This window comes from Rhagoletis pomonella, unplaced genomic scaffold, assembly GCF_013731165.1.
Source record: "Rhagoletis pomonella isolate Grant_MI unplaced genomic scaffold, Rhpom_1.0 Rhpom_scaffold_00002, whole genome shotgun sequence".
Classification (NCBI taxonomy): Eukaryota; Metazoa; Arthropoda; class Insecta; order Diptera; family Tephritidae; genus Rhagoletis; species Rhagoletis pomonella.
Window position 1 is genome coordinate 2,368,949 of NW_023458556.1, and position 16,998 is coordinate 2,385,946.

General features: G+C 38.7%; 1 protein-coding gene across 1 annotated transcript in view; it reads left to right on the forward strand.

Moving 5' to 3' along the window:
• The first annotated feature begins 980 nt into the window (after positions 1-980).
• LOC118732446 (putative protein kinase C delta type homolog) overlaps positions 981-16,998 on the forward strand; it is a 46,702-nt gene continuing 30,684 nt past the window's right edge. The window contains exons 1-5 of the mRNA XM_036461584.1: positions 981-1,404; positions 1,482-1,822; positions 1,937-2,052; positions 2,123-2,208; positions 2,273-2,402. Coding sequence (XP_036317477.1) covers positions 1,279-1,404; positions 1,482-1,822; positions 1,937-2,052; positions 2,123-2,208; positions 2,273-2,402 — 799 coding nt within the window. The 5' untranslated portion in view covers positions 981-1,278. The remainder of the gene's footprint in view (positions 1,405-1,481; positions 1,823-1,936; positions 2,053-2,122; positions 2,209-2,272; positions 2,403-16,998) is intronic.

Here is a 16,998-nt window from a genome sequence, read left to right on the forward strand (position 1 = left end):
CACATTTGCTTCATTCGTATTAATCTTTTAGTAAATGAATGTTTACAAAATTATAATAAGGCATATTATATATTACTTTACACGAAATATGAACTTCTGTAAAGCAAATTTTTTAGGCAAACTTTGGGGCGTTGAACACTGAAAAAAATACCCATGGTTTGAAATAAGTGTTTTCGAGGTTTGTTCTTCAGTTATTCCTCAATATCTCATGAAACGACCAACAGTTCGAAAGGTATTGATGGGCTCTTTGCAAAAATATATATTTTTTGTGCAGATTGTGTTCCGTAACATCTACATTTCTCATCAGATTTTCATTTACTGTAAAAAGAAAATGATTGAAATTTCAATTTTTCGATTTTGGTCGCTTGTAAGACTAACAATTTTCATCGAAATCGACAAAGTAATATATTTTTTTTTTTTTTGTAGGTCGCTTATGTTGATTGGATAATTTTTTCTTGAGATATTGACGAATTGGTTCGAAATGTACCAAAAACACGTTTTTCGAAAAAATTACGAAAACGCTTGTTTGAAAGGAAAATTGGCTTGGAAAATATTTTTTTTCTTAAGCGCTTGCCACAAAATTTGTAGAACAGGTTTATCGATATATTTGATGTTGGTCTTCAATTTCTCGTCATCCATTGTCCATAACCGTACAATATTTAGAACGCATTGACTAGTTGAGCCTTCGAAACCAGCTTACCCTTATGTAGTTATCAATTAGTTATCGACACTGCTTTTATTTCGATTAGGAAAAGTTAATTTTATAATATCGAAGAAAATGCGGGACAAAGGCAGGACACTTGGAAAAAATCAGTACATTTTGGGGGTTTTCTGTTTTGAAAAACTACGCAGGACAGACCTTTAAATAACAGTACGGTCCTGCAAAAAACAGAACGGATGGTCACCGTAGTTATAACAAGCATATTTTAATGATTATATCACTAGTTGTTTGCGCTTTTTTGTCTTCCCCAATATAATAAGTAATTTTGCGGGAACAGATGAATGCAATTCAGATACATACCTACATGCATACAGCCGTATGCACATATGTACATACGTATATGTGTATAAACACATAGAGGTATGCATACATGATCTTCTTGAAAATTTATTTGTCATCAATCTGAGTATTGCGCGTTAATGAGGAAGCAAATGCAAACAAAGCTATGTTAAAGCTAAGCTACTACAATTCCATGCGAAATCTCTCTAAAGGTGACAATTGTCAACAAAATAAACTTACAAACTGTAGCAGACTACAACAACAACAACGGCACAAAGATGATGTTCACACGCGCCCAAGTGCGCAAACCAAAATCAAATGGTCACAGCAGCAGTCAGAGGCCGCAAGTGCGCACTTCCCATAGACCTCACCTTATGCAACAACAATCACTATATGGATGCGATGTAAAGTATTTTGAATCACCCCCAACATACATATGTACGTAACTGAAATTCACAACCTCTCTTTGCTATTCAAGCAGCCACTGTACAGACATTCACCCCCTGGAGGAAATAGTCGCATTCGGGATCGCGATAGAGACAGGGATCGGGACAGAGATAGGGATACGGACCGTGACCGAGACCGACACAATGAACGCGACCGGGACTACAGTGGCGCTTACTACACCGATCGCAGCAACTTCGGTGGTCACAAGCCCCATTCGTACGAACTGCCTCGACAACACTCCAAAGACAAAGCCTACGCCCAGCTGTACGATGACGAGAGCGAGCGGAGCACCAGCAGCAGTGGCGTCGATTATATAGACCGGCGCACCCGACCGCGCAGCATTACAAACCGACGCGGCGCCATCAAACAGCTGAAGTAAGTTTTGCCCCGAAATATTTAATATAATTATTTTTTTTTTTTAATAGCTTCATTTTATTTAAAGTGGTATTTACTTTTGCTGTTTCTTATATATTTTTTTTTGCTCATTAGAACACACGACTACAATGGGCATCGGTTTGTGGCCAAATTCTTCCGACAGCCCACATTTTGCGCATTCTGCAACCTGTTCGTCTGGGGATTCGGCAAGAAGGGGTACCAGTGCATTAGTAAGTCAATTATTTATGTTTAAAATCGGTTTAGTCATCTGAAAAACAAACATCATTCCACTTTTTACAGCTTGTCAGACGGCGGTGCACAAGAAATGCCACGAGAAGTTGCTGAGCAAATGTTCGGGTTCCGTCTTCAACTCGGCCAGCACAATCGTAAGTGTCCTCCAAATATTATTAGACTGTAACGGTAAACGTAAAATCAATCTCAATCTTTTAGCTGCTGCACGAGCGTTTCAAGATCGACATGCCACACCGCTTCAAGCCGTACACTTTCATGTCGCCGACTTTCTGTGACCATTGCGGTTCTCTGATGGCTGGCTTCTTCATTCAGGGGTTGAAATGCGAAGGTGAGTCGTTGCATGGTTGAAAAAATACATACACATGTACATGATTTCATAGCACACACACACACATCAAACTATAGCCGCAAGCGATTCGTCACTTTTTTGCATGTAAAAGCAACAATAATGTTAGCTAGCAAGGATGAACGATCTGTCCACCTATCTCGGCTAACTGTTGGCGAATCGATGACGGAAACGAACCTTTGGCACACGCAAAAAAGATTTCGCAAAAATCATTGGTAAGCCTAGCTAGCCTAGCTACCTCAGACTTGCACATTATTTACTAAAATTGAATGAGCTACGTACCTACTTCAGTTTTTTCTATTGAATAATTCAAATGTCAAAACCGGTATTTTGAAAATTTTAGTACAAATTTTGTGTTATTTTACGCATATCGGTAAGGGCGACACCTATTCTTTTAGTAAATTGAGCACATGTCGGTGCGACATCTGCCGATGGATAGCAGATATTTCATATCTTAACTACATTATCCAACACATTGCACGTTGGTTGGTTCATGTCTATTCTAGTATTAGAACTAGAGATGGGCACGGAACTAAATATATAGTCCAGATCCCGCCCATCCCGAAATTCAATTTTTCAGTCCCGAACCCGCCCATCACGACGTTTTCTAGAATTGTACCGTGGGTCCCGAAATCTATCACTAAGAAAAATTCACATGCCCTTTTAATTAATTTTAAATAACAAAAAAAATAATGAAAGATCTGGCATCTTCCGATTATTTTGTGTTGTTTTGCTGTTCGTTTTCGTCCCAATAAAACATAAAAAAAGTGCATAATTCACACATCGTTTTTAAGGAAGATCTTCCGAATTTGCTGAGGTTGCGGTTTTATCGGAAGTGCCGGGAACGGATTTTGGTCCCGTCCCGCCCGCAACCTTTCACAGACCTTTCCGATACCGCAAACCCCTCGAATCCTTCTTGAACATTACGTTGTCTCAGTAAATATATTTTTGAAGTGGCTTCAGCATCAAATAACTTTTTATCTTAAGTTTAATAAGCCTAGAATGCACTAGTTTTCACTACTGTAACATGAAATATGTTTTTTGTTTATATTAAAGTGTATTAACCTCAACAAATGGTTTCAACAAGATTTTTTATCTACTAACTGTACTTTACTACATGAACGACCATTTTTAAAACGGAATTTTTTTGTCTAAAGATATCGCACTAAATTTGAATGGGTGTAAATGCTGCTTCGGTGATATGCATATGTATATGTATCAGCATATATGCATATCTCGCCAGCCAGGCTGTTTATAAAATTATAGACGAACATATTTTGGTTTTCCCATAAGGTTAACATTACAACCCAAATATTTAAAACGTTTTTTTTTCTCGAAATCAGGTTTTTCGACTTAGGCGGATATTTGTTATGGCCACAGGTATTATGTGCATATCCTCATTTAAAGTACAAAACCGCAAACAAAAAACAAAATGTAAAACCGCGTATCGAAAGAATCCAAAACCGCGTAGGTACATATATTATTTTTTAGAGAGTAAAAACACTCATATTTCCAAATGGTTCCATTCAGGACGAATGGATAAGAATTGAGCCAAGAGTTTGTGTGAGCAAATCCAATATTAGATATGTACATATGGCCATATTTTCAATGAAAAAACAAAACAAACCACATTTCTCTTCATATATTTATACTGTCGCACAGGCACCATTGACAGATCGTAGAATCAAAAATAATCCATCAACGCAAAAAAGTTATTTATTACCTCTATTTAAATAGCTCGCTCGTGCATACATATACATATGTATACATGTTTGTAGATACATATACATATCTACGTGCACATGCATACATACACCCATATGTATGTATTAGGAATGTTAATCCCGGGACCCCGGCCTTTTTAAGGTGCCAAAAATCCACGGATTCTTTGCAATATTTGTTTTTAAAAAAACTATATGTAATGTGTATCTACCTTCATGTTAAAAAGAATCACACTTTTATTTTTTATAAACTACATTTGATTTATATACCAAACTATTATTAAAAACAAGTACTCTGACGTTTTAAAATATTTTCTCTTACTTACATTCATAATTTTGCTTTGAGTAAAAGTGTACTGAAAAGTACTGATTTTCATGGCACAAAAAAGTCTAAGTGATTTCGCGCAAAAAAAATCTGGCAACGCTATATTTAGCGTAGATCACTATTCTCAGTAAGCAAACAAATACTGTCATCGCAGTAGCGATAGCCATTGATTGCGAGCAAGCCAATAAAGCGCCATATCCCATAATTATTCATTAAACTGAATGATCTAAATACCATTTCGGAGGACGAAAGCCTCCTTTGACGAAAGCTGACTATATTTCTATGGCGATGGCCGCGAAATAGGCAAGGGTGGTTTACCTCTGCATTTGATGCAACTACTTTTGGACATAAAATATCAATAGGAAAAACAAAAAAATTTTTTTATTTTATTGTTTATTATATTTATATTATTATTATTTTATATGTTTATTTACTTTATTTATTTTATAACATTTCACATTGGTTTCTATATTCTGCTGTAGGTGGTCCCATATTAGAACTCCGTCAGACATAACTTCAAAATGATAATATGAAATTTCGATCTTCCTTTTATTTGTACTCAATTCGAAAAAGTATTTGCGAAGTGCAGGATATTTAAATAGAAACGCGTTTAAAGAAAAAAATCTCGAGCTTTACTCCTGCATTACTTGTCAACTAGTTTCAAATTAGCTTTTTGTAGCTAACTACAGTATATTTTGCTTTGCTGCCTTTAAGCTTAGGTGCACATTTAAGATGCCTACCCCAAAATGCGCATCTGAGACATTATTTTTAACATTTATAAGGAAACTTCTCCGATATATGCATTCAACATACCTGCACATTGGCGATACCTGCCTTAAAAATTGTGCAACTATTATTAACTATCAAAGAAAGTGTTAGGTTTACTTGCACTGGCCCTACAATTACCTAATTTTACCAGCTGTTATTTATTTTGCTCATCTCGCAGAACAAAGAAAATGGCTATAAATTAATTATATATATTATATAGATAATTAGATACCATTCGGTAAAAATTCGCTTGCAGTAATTTCTACGTGGTAAGTGCTCCTCCATTAATTGGTTTCATAGGGATTCGGATACCTTCCTGATTGAAGTAGTAAAGAAAATTCGCTTAAGTGCTTTTTTCGGTTAAGTGCACAAGTTTTTCGTGCAAAGAAGGATGGGCAGCTAAGCAAAATATACTGTACTAGGTATATATATATTTTATAGAAATCTCGCAAAAAAGCTAACTACAAGTGGGTCATTTTTTATCAGTTGAAAATTTTTTTTTCTGCAGGGCTTGCATACACAGCTATTTACACAATTGTATACTCTGAACTTGAGCAATTCTTGCGGCTGCTTGAAATTTTAGGTAGCTACAGAACTGATATTTGTTGAAAATATTTTTACGATTATTTTACCATTAATCGATCAATGAAACACAAAACTCCGGTACAATTAAATCGTAAATTGGACAAAAATAATCGATTTGTTGTAATCAAATGATTAATCGCTGCCATCCCTAAGTACAACCATGAGTATTTAAGCATGTAAATACATACAGATGTATGTATGTACATATGTACTCGTAGGTAATATTCGTTCGTTCTTTTGATGTATTTGGATGTATTATCGCAAAAAACATGACCCATTTCACTGACTAAGGTGCATAAGTTGTTACTCATACTTATATGATACAAATGTATATTTTTCAGGATTATTATTTACATGCGTACATATGTATGTGATAGGTGAAATAAATGAGACGAGATTTATTTTAAGCGTTTTAATGTTTTCGGATGTTTATATAATATTAAAAGGTTCATGGACTTGGTCACGCCGATTTGGTCAGTTTTCAAGATCGTGGTGAATGAAGTCAAACATGTATGGTTTCATTATGTCACCGAAGAAGCACATTTTTCGCGTTTTCTAAATTTGTCATTATGTGAAAGTAGGGGACGTGCAATAAGTGTTTAGATATACATAAATATTTTAATTAATTCCATTATGTGAAAAAGTGACTGTAGGTAAATGCAATAGTCTTTAACATACCCTGGGATATCCTTTTGAGGACTCTCCAATTGGACGATATTGCTTTGCATTCAGCTTGAACGAAATCTTACACTTTTGTGTAATCCGGTTGTTTCATATAAAGGTTATTTATACAACTGAAGAGAAATTTGTTTAGGAAAAAACTGGAGATCCTCTTAATTTTTTCGATATAAATTTGATAAATGTTACTCCATTGAAGGCGAGACTTACGGTTACAGATTTATGATAATAATATGATGAAAATCGTTCAGATTATAAACGAATTGTTTAAAAATAAAAAAATGTTGAACAGAATTTTTTGGTAATTTTCCTATATTTGCAATTTTTATATTGTATGCATAAACATAAGTAAAGTTATTAGTGTTTCTAGAAGTTGTGCCTGTTCAGTGTTTCCATACTCATTTGCATAAACAAATTTTTTCCGCGATGATGGAAAATAATGACATTTTTATATTAGAGCTACCTAAATTGTTCCTAAATTTACAAAAAATTCGCAAATTATAGCTAATATTTATTTAAAAAATATTAGAATATTTGGAACCAGCGACCTAAAGGCACGCCAGCAATATTAATGCTGTTCTTTACATCTTTTGACTATAGGCCAGTGCAATTATCAAGAGAACAATTAAAATTTTATTTGAAAGCAGATAACTTTGAGTTTAACGATTAGCTAAAGGGCTGCGAAAAATGTTATTTGACTTTATCTTTGGCGTTAACGGCCATAGGCCAGTGCAATTATCAAGAGAACAATTAAAATTTTCTTGAAAACATATAACTTTGAGTTTAACGATTAGCTAAAGGGCTGCGAAAAATGTTATTTGACTTTATCTTTGGCATTAACGGACTAATTATCTAATAATATGCACCAACCCTTTTTACTGAACCCAGAATTTTTAACAAGAATTGGTCTTATTCGACTAGTGTGCTGTGGGTCACTTGGCGGTTGATGCGCGGGCTCTTACAATTAAAATTAAAGGCTAATAATTTGCAGGCTTGTTGTTGACTTCATGATACCAAATATTTTCACTATTACCAAGCGATTTGAGAAAAATTAGATTTTCGACCCGCCCTAATGCACATACCTACCTACATATATTTACTTATTTGCGCTATCTAATCATCCAACATGTACCCTAATTAATTAGAACATCTCTCAATACGCATTCCCATTTATTTTTAATGAATCCACTAAATCACTTATTATTACATATCCGCAACAAGTGATGGCAGCCATATAATAGTTAGCTAGCTGTTTATTACAAGATTCATGCATACATATGTATGTACATCAATTTGAAAAATGCATATCCACTGGCGATTCGTTAAAAACAACGACCAACAGGATTAGCACCGAAATAATCTCATCGCACGTTGATGTTGCCTCATATTTTGTTTATTTATGAAGCGATGTCGTGATCACATCACCATCCACGCCGACATGCCCACCAGATGCCACAACACGACGCATCGACACACAATCCGCCATTGGCTACCGAGATGAAAGGTAGACAGACGTCACTGGGAGTGAGTGTCCGTGTCTGTCTGTCTGTGTGTGTGTGTATGTGTGCGTGTGTTTACATTGGCTTGATAGTTGCAAGTTGCTCGGCGCGGTAAAATGCGGTGCGGGCCGAGAATTTGATTTGTGTGAAACGCGATCAACTAAGAGATACAGTTAGACGTCACGGCAAGCTTGACGCTCGCATTACATGGTTGCAACGGCTGCCAAGGAGCAGCCGGTCAACTGCGAGTTATGAAGGAATTTCTGCAATTTTTGCTGAGCAAAGAATTTGCGGAGCTGTGGCGGCACACGAATGTGGTGGTTTATGAGTAAAACGGCCCGCTGAGCGGCAACTAGTGCAGATGAGAATTTTTACCAATCTGATGCATTTGTACGTAGATATTACTATGCACGCTGACGTATCCACCATCAAATTGTTAGCGTGTTTGAGAGCGCAGCATTTTGAATTAGAAATTTTAAATTTTTATTTTCGAAAAACGACTAGTCACGAGTTATTTGGTACGAATACACATATACATATGTGCATACATATGTATGTATGTACTTACTACATTAGACTGGGTCGACAAAGAAGTTCGTAATTACCTCTGCTAGTTTCAAAGCTTATTTGAAGTATCTTTGGCGTCTCCTAAATACGACCAAAATCTGAATTTTATTCATAACTTTTTTATTTATAACCCGGATTTGGTTTAATGGATTTTTTAAGCAGTAATTTAACTTATCTCATTGTCTTACCGTCTAAATTCCAATTATCACAAAATTAAAAATTTGAGTAGGTAATTATGGTGCCGGCGCGCACTAATGTACATAAATACTTAAATCCATGTATACACATGTGTTCCTTTATGAATATAAAATATTTTCCGCTTTTCTCTTTTCGCCAATACATACAGCAGTGCGTCACTTATGCCCTTCCCCCTGCCCCCCCCCATGCCCCAGTCGACGAAGATCACTTCTAGCGTTCCGCAATCTGAACTGCAGAGCATCACTAGGCGTACGTTCCCATGCATACACATGTACATATGTATGTGTATGTACGTATGTATGCCATTTATAAAATGCTTAGGCTAATTTTTCCCAATCTGCTGTATGTATGTATGTATGTATATGTACATACTTATATTTGTATGTTCCTAGAGATACATTAAAATTCATACATACAAACAAATGTTTATTTTCGCATCTTGGAACATTAATTTAACGCCGCGTCGCGTCGCGTCGCGTGCGCCTGCTGGCTGGGTGGTGAGTGCGTCCGGCGGCCGTGTAGTCGAAATATCGAAGGCGATCTCGACACGAACGGCTCAGCACCAGGAAAGCCTCGACGGCCGCCGCAGTTATTGCGGTGGTTTCCTGCCAAGCGGTTCGGTGTTCGCTCTAACATTGGAAAATACGCTACAGTCGCGCGCGAATTAATAAATTCAGTGCAATAGCTAAGCACACAAATGTATGTACGTACAAATGTACAAGTGAATATCAGTGTGCAGGTGTGTCCGTGTCCGTGTGCCTTTACTTTCCGCTAACTCTGTGATGTGCATTATTTCGCTGGAGTTGATATCCACCAACGTTTTTCAAGTTGGACAACTCAATTCAAAACTGCGCTAAAACTGAAGTTAGAAAACGATCGGGACTGAGGGGAGCGCTGGCAGAAAGCACTCGAAAATTTTAGAAGAGCTCTTACGTCATGCTCGAAAGAAGAGGAAGAATTAGAATTGGGCGATTTTTGAACTCCTTCCCTAATTTTTAGTTCGATATAAGAAAGCAAAGATAGAAATTTAGGTTTTAGTGCTATCTTGAATTTTGATGCATTTTAAATGCCGTGGCCTTCTTTTATGAAAATTCCCTAGAGCTAAAATGAAACATATCTACAATAAGAAAGGAAAAAAAATTAGAAATAAAAATCAATAATTTATCCAAATTCTTTGAGATTTTTTTTTTACGTGTTTTAGCAAATTTGTGACAGTGTTTATGTATATTTTTAATTAACATGGTTCATTGGCCTGCGAAAATCAACATTTACTGCAAGGAAAAATGATATTTATTTTTAATAAATCTGCAATCTAAAGTATATATATATAAAACATTAATTTAAAACAAAAATATTTGAAAAAAGTATAAAAGAATTCTGATTTTAAATTTTAGAGGCCTTGAAAATAAATGGGCATTCACATTTCCCCTTACAGGCCAATCTAATATTCGCGCACGCCGGCAATTTACTGTCGAAAATTTCTCATGCACATACAACTTGTATGGGACCAGTGATGCCAGACATTCACTGTTAAATTACCCACGAAAATTGGGAAAAAATACCTCAATTAGCCACATCTTAAAAATGTATCTCACGAAATTCCCAAAGAATTCAAAATAACTATTTTAGTACATAGTAAAGGAGGATCTGGCATCACTGTATGGGACCAACTGAAATTTACCGGCCTGCGTAAAAAGCTAACTCAATTTCCAAATTTTGTTCTGCGTGAGATTTTGCCTTGACGTTTCGCGCAGTGAAATCAAATACAAACGCACGCAACCCAATTTCGGGTGACGCAAAAAAAACAAATTAGGTGGTGCGTGTATACAAACGTGGTGCGTTTATATCATGGCGTTTTCTTTTCTACCGAAAAATGTTGCCTTCTCAGCGCCCTCTTCGCACAAATACTAAGGCTAGGGCAATGAGAAGGCAACATTTTTTGTAAAAAATAAAACGCCATTAAGTTAGGCTTGATCGCTCACTGATTCCATCTGGAATCAGGTAACTAAAATCAAAACTTTGCTATGCGAATTTGTATTAATTAGAGTAGTGCGAACGGCGAAAAAATTGTAGCTTTTGTCCTTTTTCCCCTTTAACAGAATTAAAAAAAAAAAACAAGAAATAAAAAGCCGTGAAAACTATAGAATAAATATTAGTATTCATTTTACCGCTCCGTAGGGCCCTAGTTCAAGCCCGGCTGAACCCAACATCAAAAAACAAAAATAAGTTTTTTTTTTTTAAATAGCCTCGCCCTTCGGCAGGCAATGGCAAACCTTCGAGCTTATTCCTGCCATGGAAAATCTTCTTCTTCTTATTTGGCGCCGTAACCGCCTAAGCGATTTTGGCCGAGTACAGCAAAGTACGCCAGTCGTTTCTCTTCTGTGCCAACTGACGCCAATTGGAAATGCCAAGAGAAGCCAAGTCCTACTCCACTTGGTCTTTCCATCGCAGTGGGGACCTCCTACTTCCTCTGCTACCACCAGCGGGTTTCGAGTTGAATGCTATGAGAGCTGGAGCGTCGGTGTCCATCCGAACGACATGGCCAAGCCAGCGTAGCCGCTGTATTTTAATTCGCTGCACTATGTCCATGTCGTTGTAAAGCTCATACAGCTCATCATTCCATCGTCTGCGGTACTCGCCGTCGCCAACGAGTAAAGGCCCGTAAATCTTCCGCAAAATCTTTCTCTCAAACACTCCAAGAGCCGCCTCATCGGATGTTGTCATTGTCCATACTTCTGCGCCATATACCAGCACGGGCATGATGAGTGATTTATAGAGCGTGCTTTTCGTACGTCGAGAGAGGACTTTACTCCTGAATTGCCTACTCAGTCCAAAGTAGCACTTGTTGGCAAGAGTGATTCTACGTTGGATTTCAATGCTGACATTATTATCGGCGTTAATGCTGGTTCCCAAGTAAACGAGATTCTGAAATATAGCGAAATTTACAAATAGCTTCTCATAAAATTACAATCTCCATTCGGAATCGCCGTAGAACTGTAGGCCCCTCCCTTTTGCGTAACAACATCAAGGCGCACGCAACCAATCGGAGCAAGCAAGCCAATCTATTATTTTACCAGAAAAGTCAATCTATTTTTTTCACCCTCAAAATGTCAGTTTTGATGTTTTAATCTACGTAAGGGCAAACATGTTATTTCCATTCTAGGGTTAAATAATATTTCGTGATCTAAAGGCCTTTAAGGGCAATATTTCTCATTTCAGGTTTGTCATCTATGTATTAGCAAATTGGTTGAATGAAATTCTGTCAGATCAAAAGAAGAAACTATGCTAAGATATGCACTTATCTGTTCACTCAAAAAGAAAGTTACTTTCTTTCTGAAAATTTTAGATTGTGCTAGAAATGTGCATATTGCGACTTTACCCAAATCGTTTTGGCTCGCAATCGGCTGGACTATGTGAAAACGGCTTTGTGAGAATGGCAATGGCCCCCTTTCCCCCCTTAGCTAGAGTCTTCACTATTTTGTTTCCCTCTTAGTCTCTAGACATGTATGTCCTCAAACCCAGTACAAGTCAATTTTCCTAGTTTGCCGACATTTTTTAATGCCTTTCCACTTTCAAGGACTCCGTTTGAAGCTCTCACCTTGGGCTTTATTAGCTGTATGACGGCTTGGTTTTCTGTGGTAAAATGTATTGCTTTAGTGTACTTAATCTTACTGTGTATGTATTGTTGCTTTGTTTACTGCTATAATTTCTGTTCTAATTCGTGACTGATAAATATTTTCCAAATTGGATATATCCTTTATAAAGGGTGTGATGTAGCTCGTGTTACCCTTTAGTTGGCGGTAACACTTATGTATTATGCCCGTATGATCGGCATGTAACAGTAGGCCACATTTCGATTTCCAGCAACCAGATATTTATGTTTAGTAAAAGTTGTCTTGGGAATATGGTGGAGTTGCAGATTTACTAAGGAGCTCACCTTGCTAAGGCGCTTGCCCCATAGAATAATATGTAGCAGTATCGACCGAACGTTGTTAGGTGGCAACGTTCAACGAAGAGAGTTCCACGGTTACTGTATCCCATTCTGCCGAAAGCCCTTAACGTTTTCTTAAACGTTTCTATTGTAGAGGTTTTATACTTTTCGACAACGGTATATTCATATTGTATGTATGTATGTATGTATGTATATTTGTACTAAATAAATACATACATAGATATGTATGCATTGCACAACCAAATTTTATCATCACAAACCATAAAAATGAATTGCTCAACTAAAGCGAAAGTGACTCACAACGTCAGAGGAAAAGTAAAAGCAGCACTCATTTGGCACACGTGAAATCGTTAAACAATAAAATAAATAATCGCATCTTCCGGCAAGTAAATTTAAAAAAAAAAAAACAAGCGAAAAGAACAAAGAGTTTGCTGGTTTCCAACTAATAAAGTGCATATATGTACATTGGTACACATACACATTTGTGAAGCATTCATTGAAGATGTATTGTTCGGTATTTGTCATATAAATTTGTTGCAAAAAAAAAAACTTAACAAATTAAAGAAAATATACGTAGATAAATATAAAACGCCCAACCATCATCCTCGGTATCGCTACCAATATTTGAAGTAAAATTTTTAAATACATAGATACTTAATATATAACTGTAAATCTTGGGAAAATGATGAAAGTCATCGCCGCATTCGAACGTCAGAGCTTTGTCGCGCTTTTCTCGAGGTGATGCTAAAAATAGGCTAATTTGTACCAGAAGAGACGGCAACGAGTGTCGAACAAATTTAACAAGCGCACAAATTCAAGCATTTAAAGTGACAGCAGCAATAATAAAATTCACAAAGTACATATAAAAGTGATACACCGTACACACCTAGATACATACATATGTACATATATACAAACGTCGCAGACATTAATTGCAGATCAATTTGTGTGCTAAGGAAGAAACATTTTTTATACTTAAAAGCAAAGTGCACCGAGTATTTAACGAATTCGTACAGTACTGCAGTTTAGCCGTTGCACCATGCCGCTGTACACGGATCAAGGATACTACTACAGTGGCGGTAGCAGCCAGCTTTACGCACCCTACTACACCCCGGGTCTATATGCGATTCCTACAAGCTCCTCGGGCGGCTCTTATGCACCCTATTCGTCCACCTACAACCGCACGTTCGGCGGTAGCTATATTCTACCCTTGGCACCGCCGCGCACACCCTCTTACACCACAACCCATAGTCTTTCGTCGCGATATCAGCCCAAACTGTCGACAATCACCGAAACTTCCCCCCCTCATCAGTGCAAGACACGGTGGTGTTTTGCCCCTAACACGCATACAGTCGCCAAAGGTGTCTTCCTACTCTGCTCCCACCACCAACGCAGCTACAAAATATGTGCCACCGCGCCCAATAGCCATTAATACTGCCGACATCGATGTATCTTCGTCACGATATACGCATCATACGCATCACGAAGAAGAAAAGGAGAAGGAGAAGGAGGTTCAGCAGGATGATCCTGAAGTTAAGCATGCGGAGAAAAGGCAAGGTGGCGATGTGGATGCACAGGTTGAGGCACAAGTTGAAGAACACAAGGTCAGCCGATCCACAATCAAACGCGATCGACCTGTCGTCCGTCTATCCACAATCCGCTCGCGCAGTAAAGATCGCAATCGTGCCACAAAATCCACTTCTTCCGGCACTGATGAGTCGCCGGAGCCGAAGACGAAAATGTTCAAGGACCTCCCAACCATAGAACCATTACACACCACGGAAACACATCTGAGCTGGCGGCAAAAGCTGGCTGATGAACTGGCTGCTGTGCCCACATACCCCATAAAAAAGTCCCCCGGCGATTTAATTCGCGAACGCTATCTAATACAAGACTCCGCAACTGATGAACTCGACTTAACACTCAGCCGACGTACGGCACCTACAGTTGACGATGCCACAGAAGAGCAGATGAGCGATCAGGTAGTTGTCGAAATGGATTTGGATCCCGCCAGTAATTCCATTCGCCGGTTGAGTATTCCCCAGTGTCCCAGCTTTCATGATATTTGCGAGGACATATCATCAGACAAAATTGACGACGATCTGAACGCCGGCGAGCTAAGGCGACGCGCTTCACTAATTCAAGAACAAGAGCAAGAAATTCTCAATCAACTACAAAATTCACCCTCAGGCACGTTCCAGCTAATTCATTTAGAAAGACGTGAGAGTCAAGATAGTACAGTCGAGGAAGGACATCGCAAATCCACCAAGAAACGGGCTTCAAAAAAAGGCAAAAAGATCAGACACAAAATTACAGCTATCGTCGAGGTAGAGAATGCACCCCTCTTGCCGGTGCTACAAGAAACGGAAGAACTCACTCCTACGCCCGCTGGTAAGGAGCGATCTCCACAGCCGAAGTTCACCTTCAACGTAGAATCCATGGAAGAGCACCATGAAATTCATAAGGTGTTTAAGCTTCCCAAAAGAAAGAGTGTAAAGAAAGTTTCGAAACCGAAAGAAGTGGTTTTGCCCGAGGGTTTTATGCAGGCAAGTCCAAAGTCAAAAGTTGCTCCGAAAGCCAAAACGCCTAAAAAAGAATCGTTTGTCAGCACTGCTGAAATCTTTACGTTTGAACCGATTAGCATGGAACTTAATACTGAGACTGAAGCACATGAGTCAAAAGAGAAGATCACAAGTCCGACGAGTGAAAGCAAAGCTCCAAAGAGCAATATATCTAACGAATCGGTAATGAAGATCGCTACACCCCCACCGAAACAGACACCCATGACTGTTTCGAAGCCATCACTTTCGGTTGATCCCGCTGCAGAAAAACTCAACGTAAACACTTCTAATCGAGTTGCGGAAAAGTTTCAGCCTCCCAAGTGTAGTGATTTAAATCAGCAAATGTCTCCGACTAACTTGAAAGCAGCAACAGTAAGGCCGCTAAGCACCGAAAAGCCTAAAGCTATACAAAAAACTTTAGAGAATATCAAATCGAACCCCATTGAAAAATCAGACAGTGGTGAAGATTTTTGGGCTCAAATCGGCAAACGCGAATCAGTCTATATGACAAACCGAAAGAAGGGGCAGCTTGAAAATCAATGGCAAAAGCGAGAAGAACTCTTGGATTCCCAAGCTGTAGAAGACGTTAGCAACATCAAAGAAATAAAGAACGCGGTAACGGCACAAAAAAAGGAAGCACTGAAGAAAGCCGATCAAGATATTTCAAAGATCAATGAAAAGGGCGTGGTCGGAAGATCACAGTCTACCGAATCCGCTATTTGCAAGAAAGACAATAAGGACCAGAAGACCTTAAAAGAAACTGGATTCGTTAAACCAAAAACAATCCCGAAAGAGTCACTCGATTCAGCACAAAAGTCACCAACCGAAGTCCAGTCAAAAACCGAAAAAGCTACAACTTCAACGATAAATGACCCAACATTCTCGGCGACGGCTGCTAAGACAACAACAACGGTATCGCCAAGTGCAACAAGCGCCGCGACCAAAATAAATTTCGGGCAAACAGCCAAGTCACCTGAACAACAAGCGAACAAATTTACGCCACAAGCAGACAACGACAACGACAACGAACAAACGAAATTATTCATTTGCCAAACAGGAATAACGAGTGCAACAAGCACAGCAACAACTACATCAGCACCAACAACAATCCAAACCACAGCAACGCCAAAATCCGTCACCGCATCGACTGATCGGAATGCTAAGAAAACCGAAAAGTTGGCAACATCAACGCAACTGACTGAGTCGCAAGTAGCCGGTACATCTACTTCGGCAACAACAACAGCGAAAACTGTAATGCAAAGTGTTAGTGAAAGCAAGAAGACGGAAGTAAAAACAGATAAACCAAAGGAGGCGAATACAAAAGCCGACGCTGCTAGTAAAAAGAACGTTGCATGCAAATCGCCGCCCACCTCGCCCATAGCCCCGCCATCAGGCAGTGGCATCGTCTCCGTCGCCAAAGGTGCCAAACCAAAAACAGTACCTAAGGCAACGACAACGAAAGTGTTGTCAAGCGCCGCACCAGCGGCAGTTGGCAAATCAAAATCGTCGCCGCGAGAAGCCCCTCAGTCCCCCATCAATGCCGATCAATTTCTCTCGGTGGCACCCCCGAAACCGGCGACGTCACCAACCAAAGGCAAAACGACGTCACCGCAGAACATAAAGCCAAAAGCAAAACCAACGACGACGCCATCTGCCGCCAAGCCAACAAACAACAGCGAAGGGAACGAGAAAGTGGTCAAAACAAAAATATCAGCAGCGCCGGC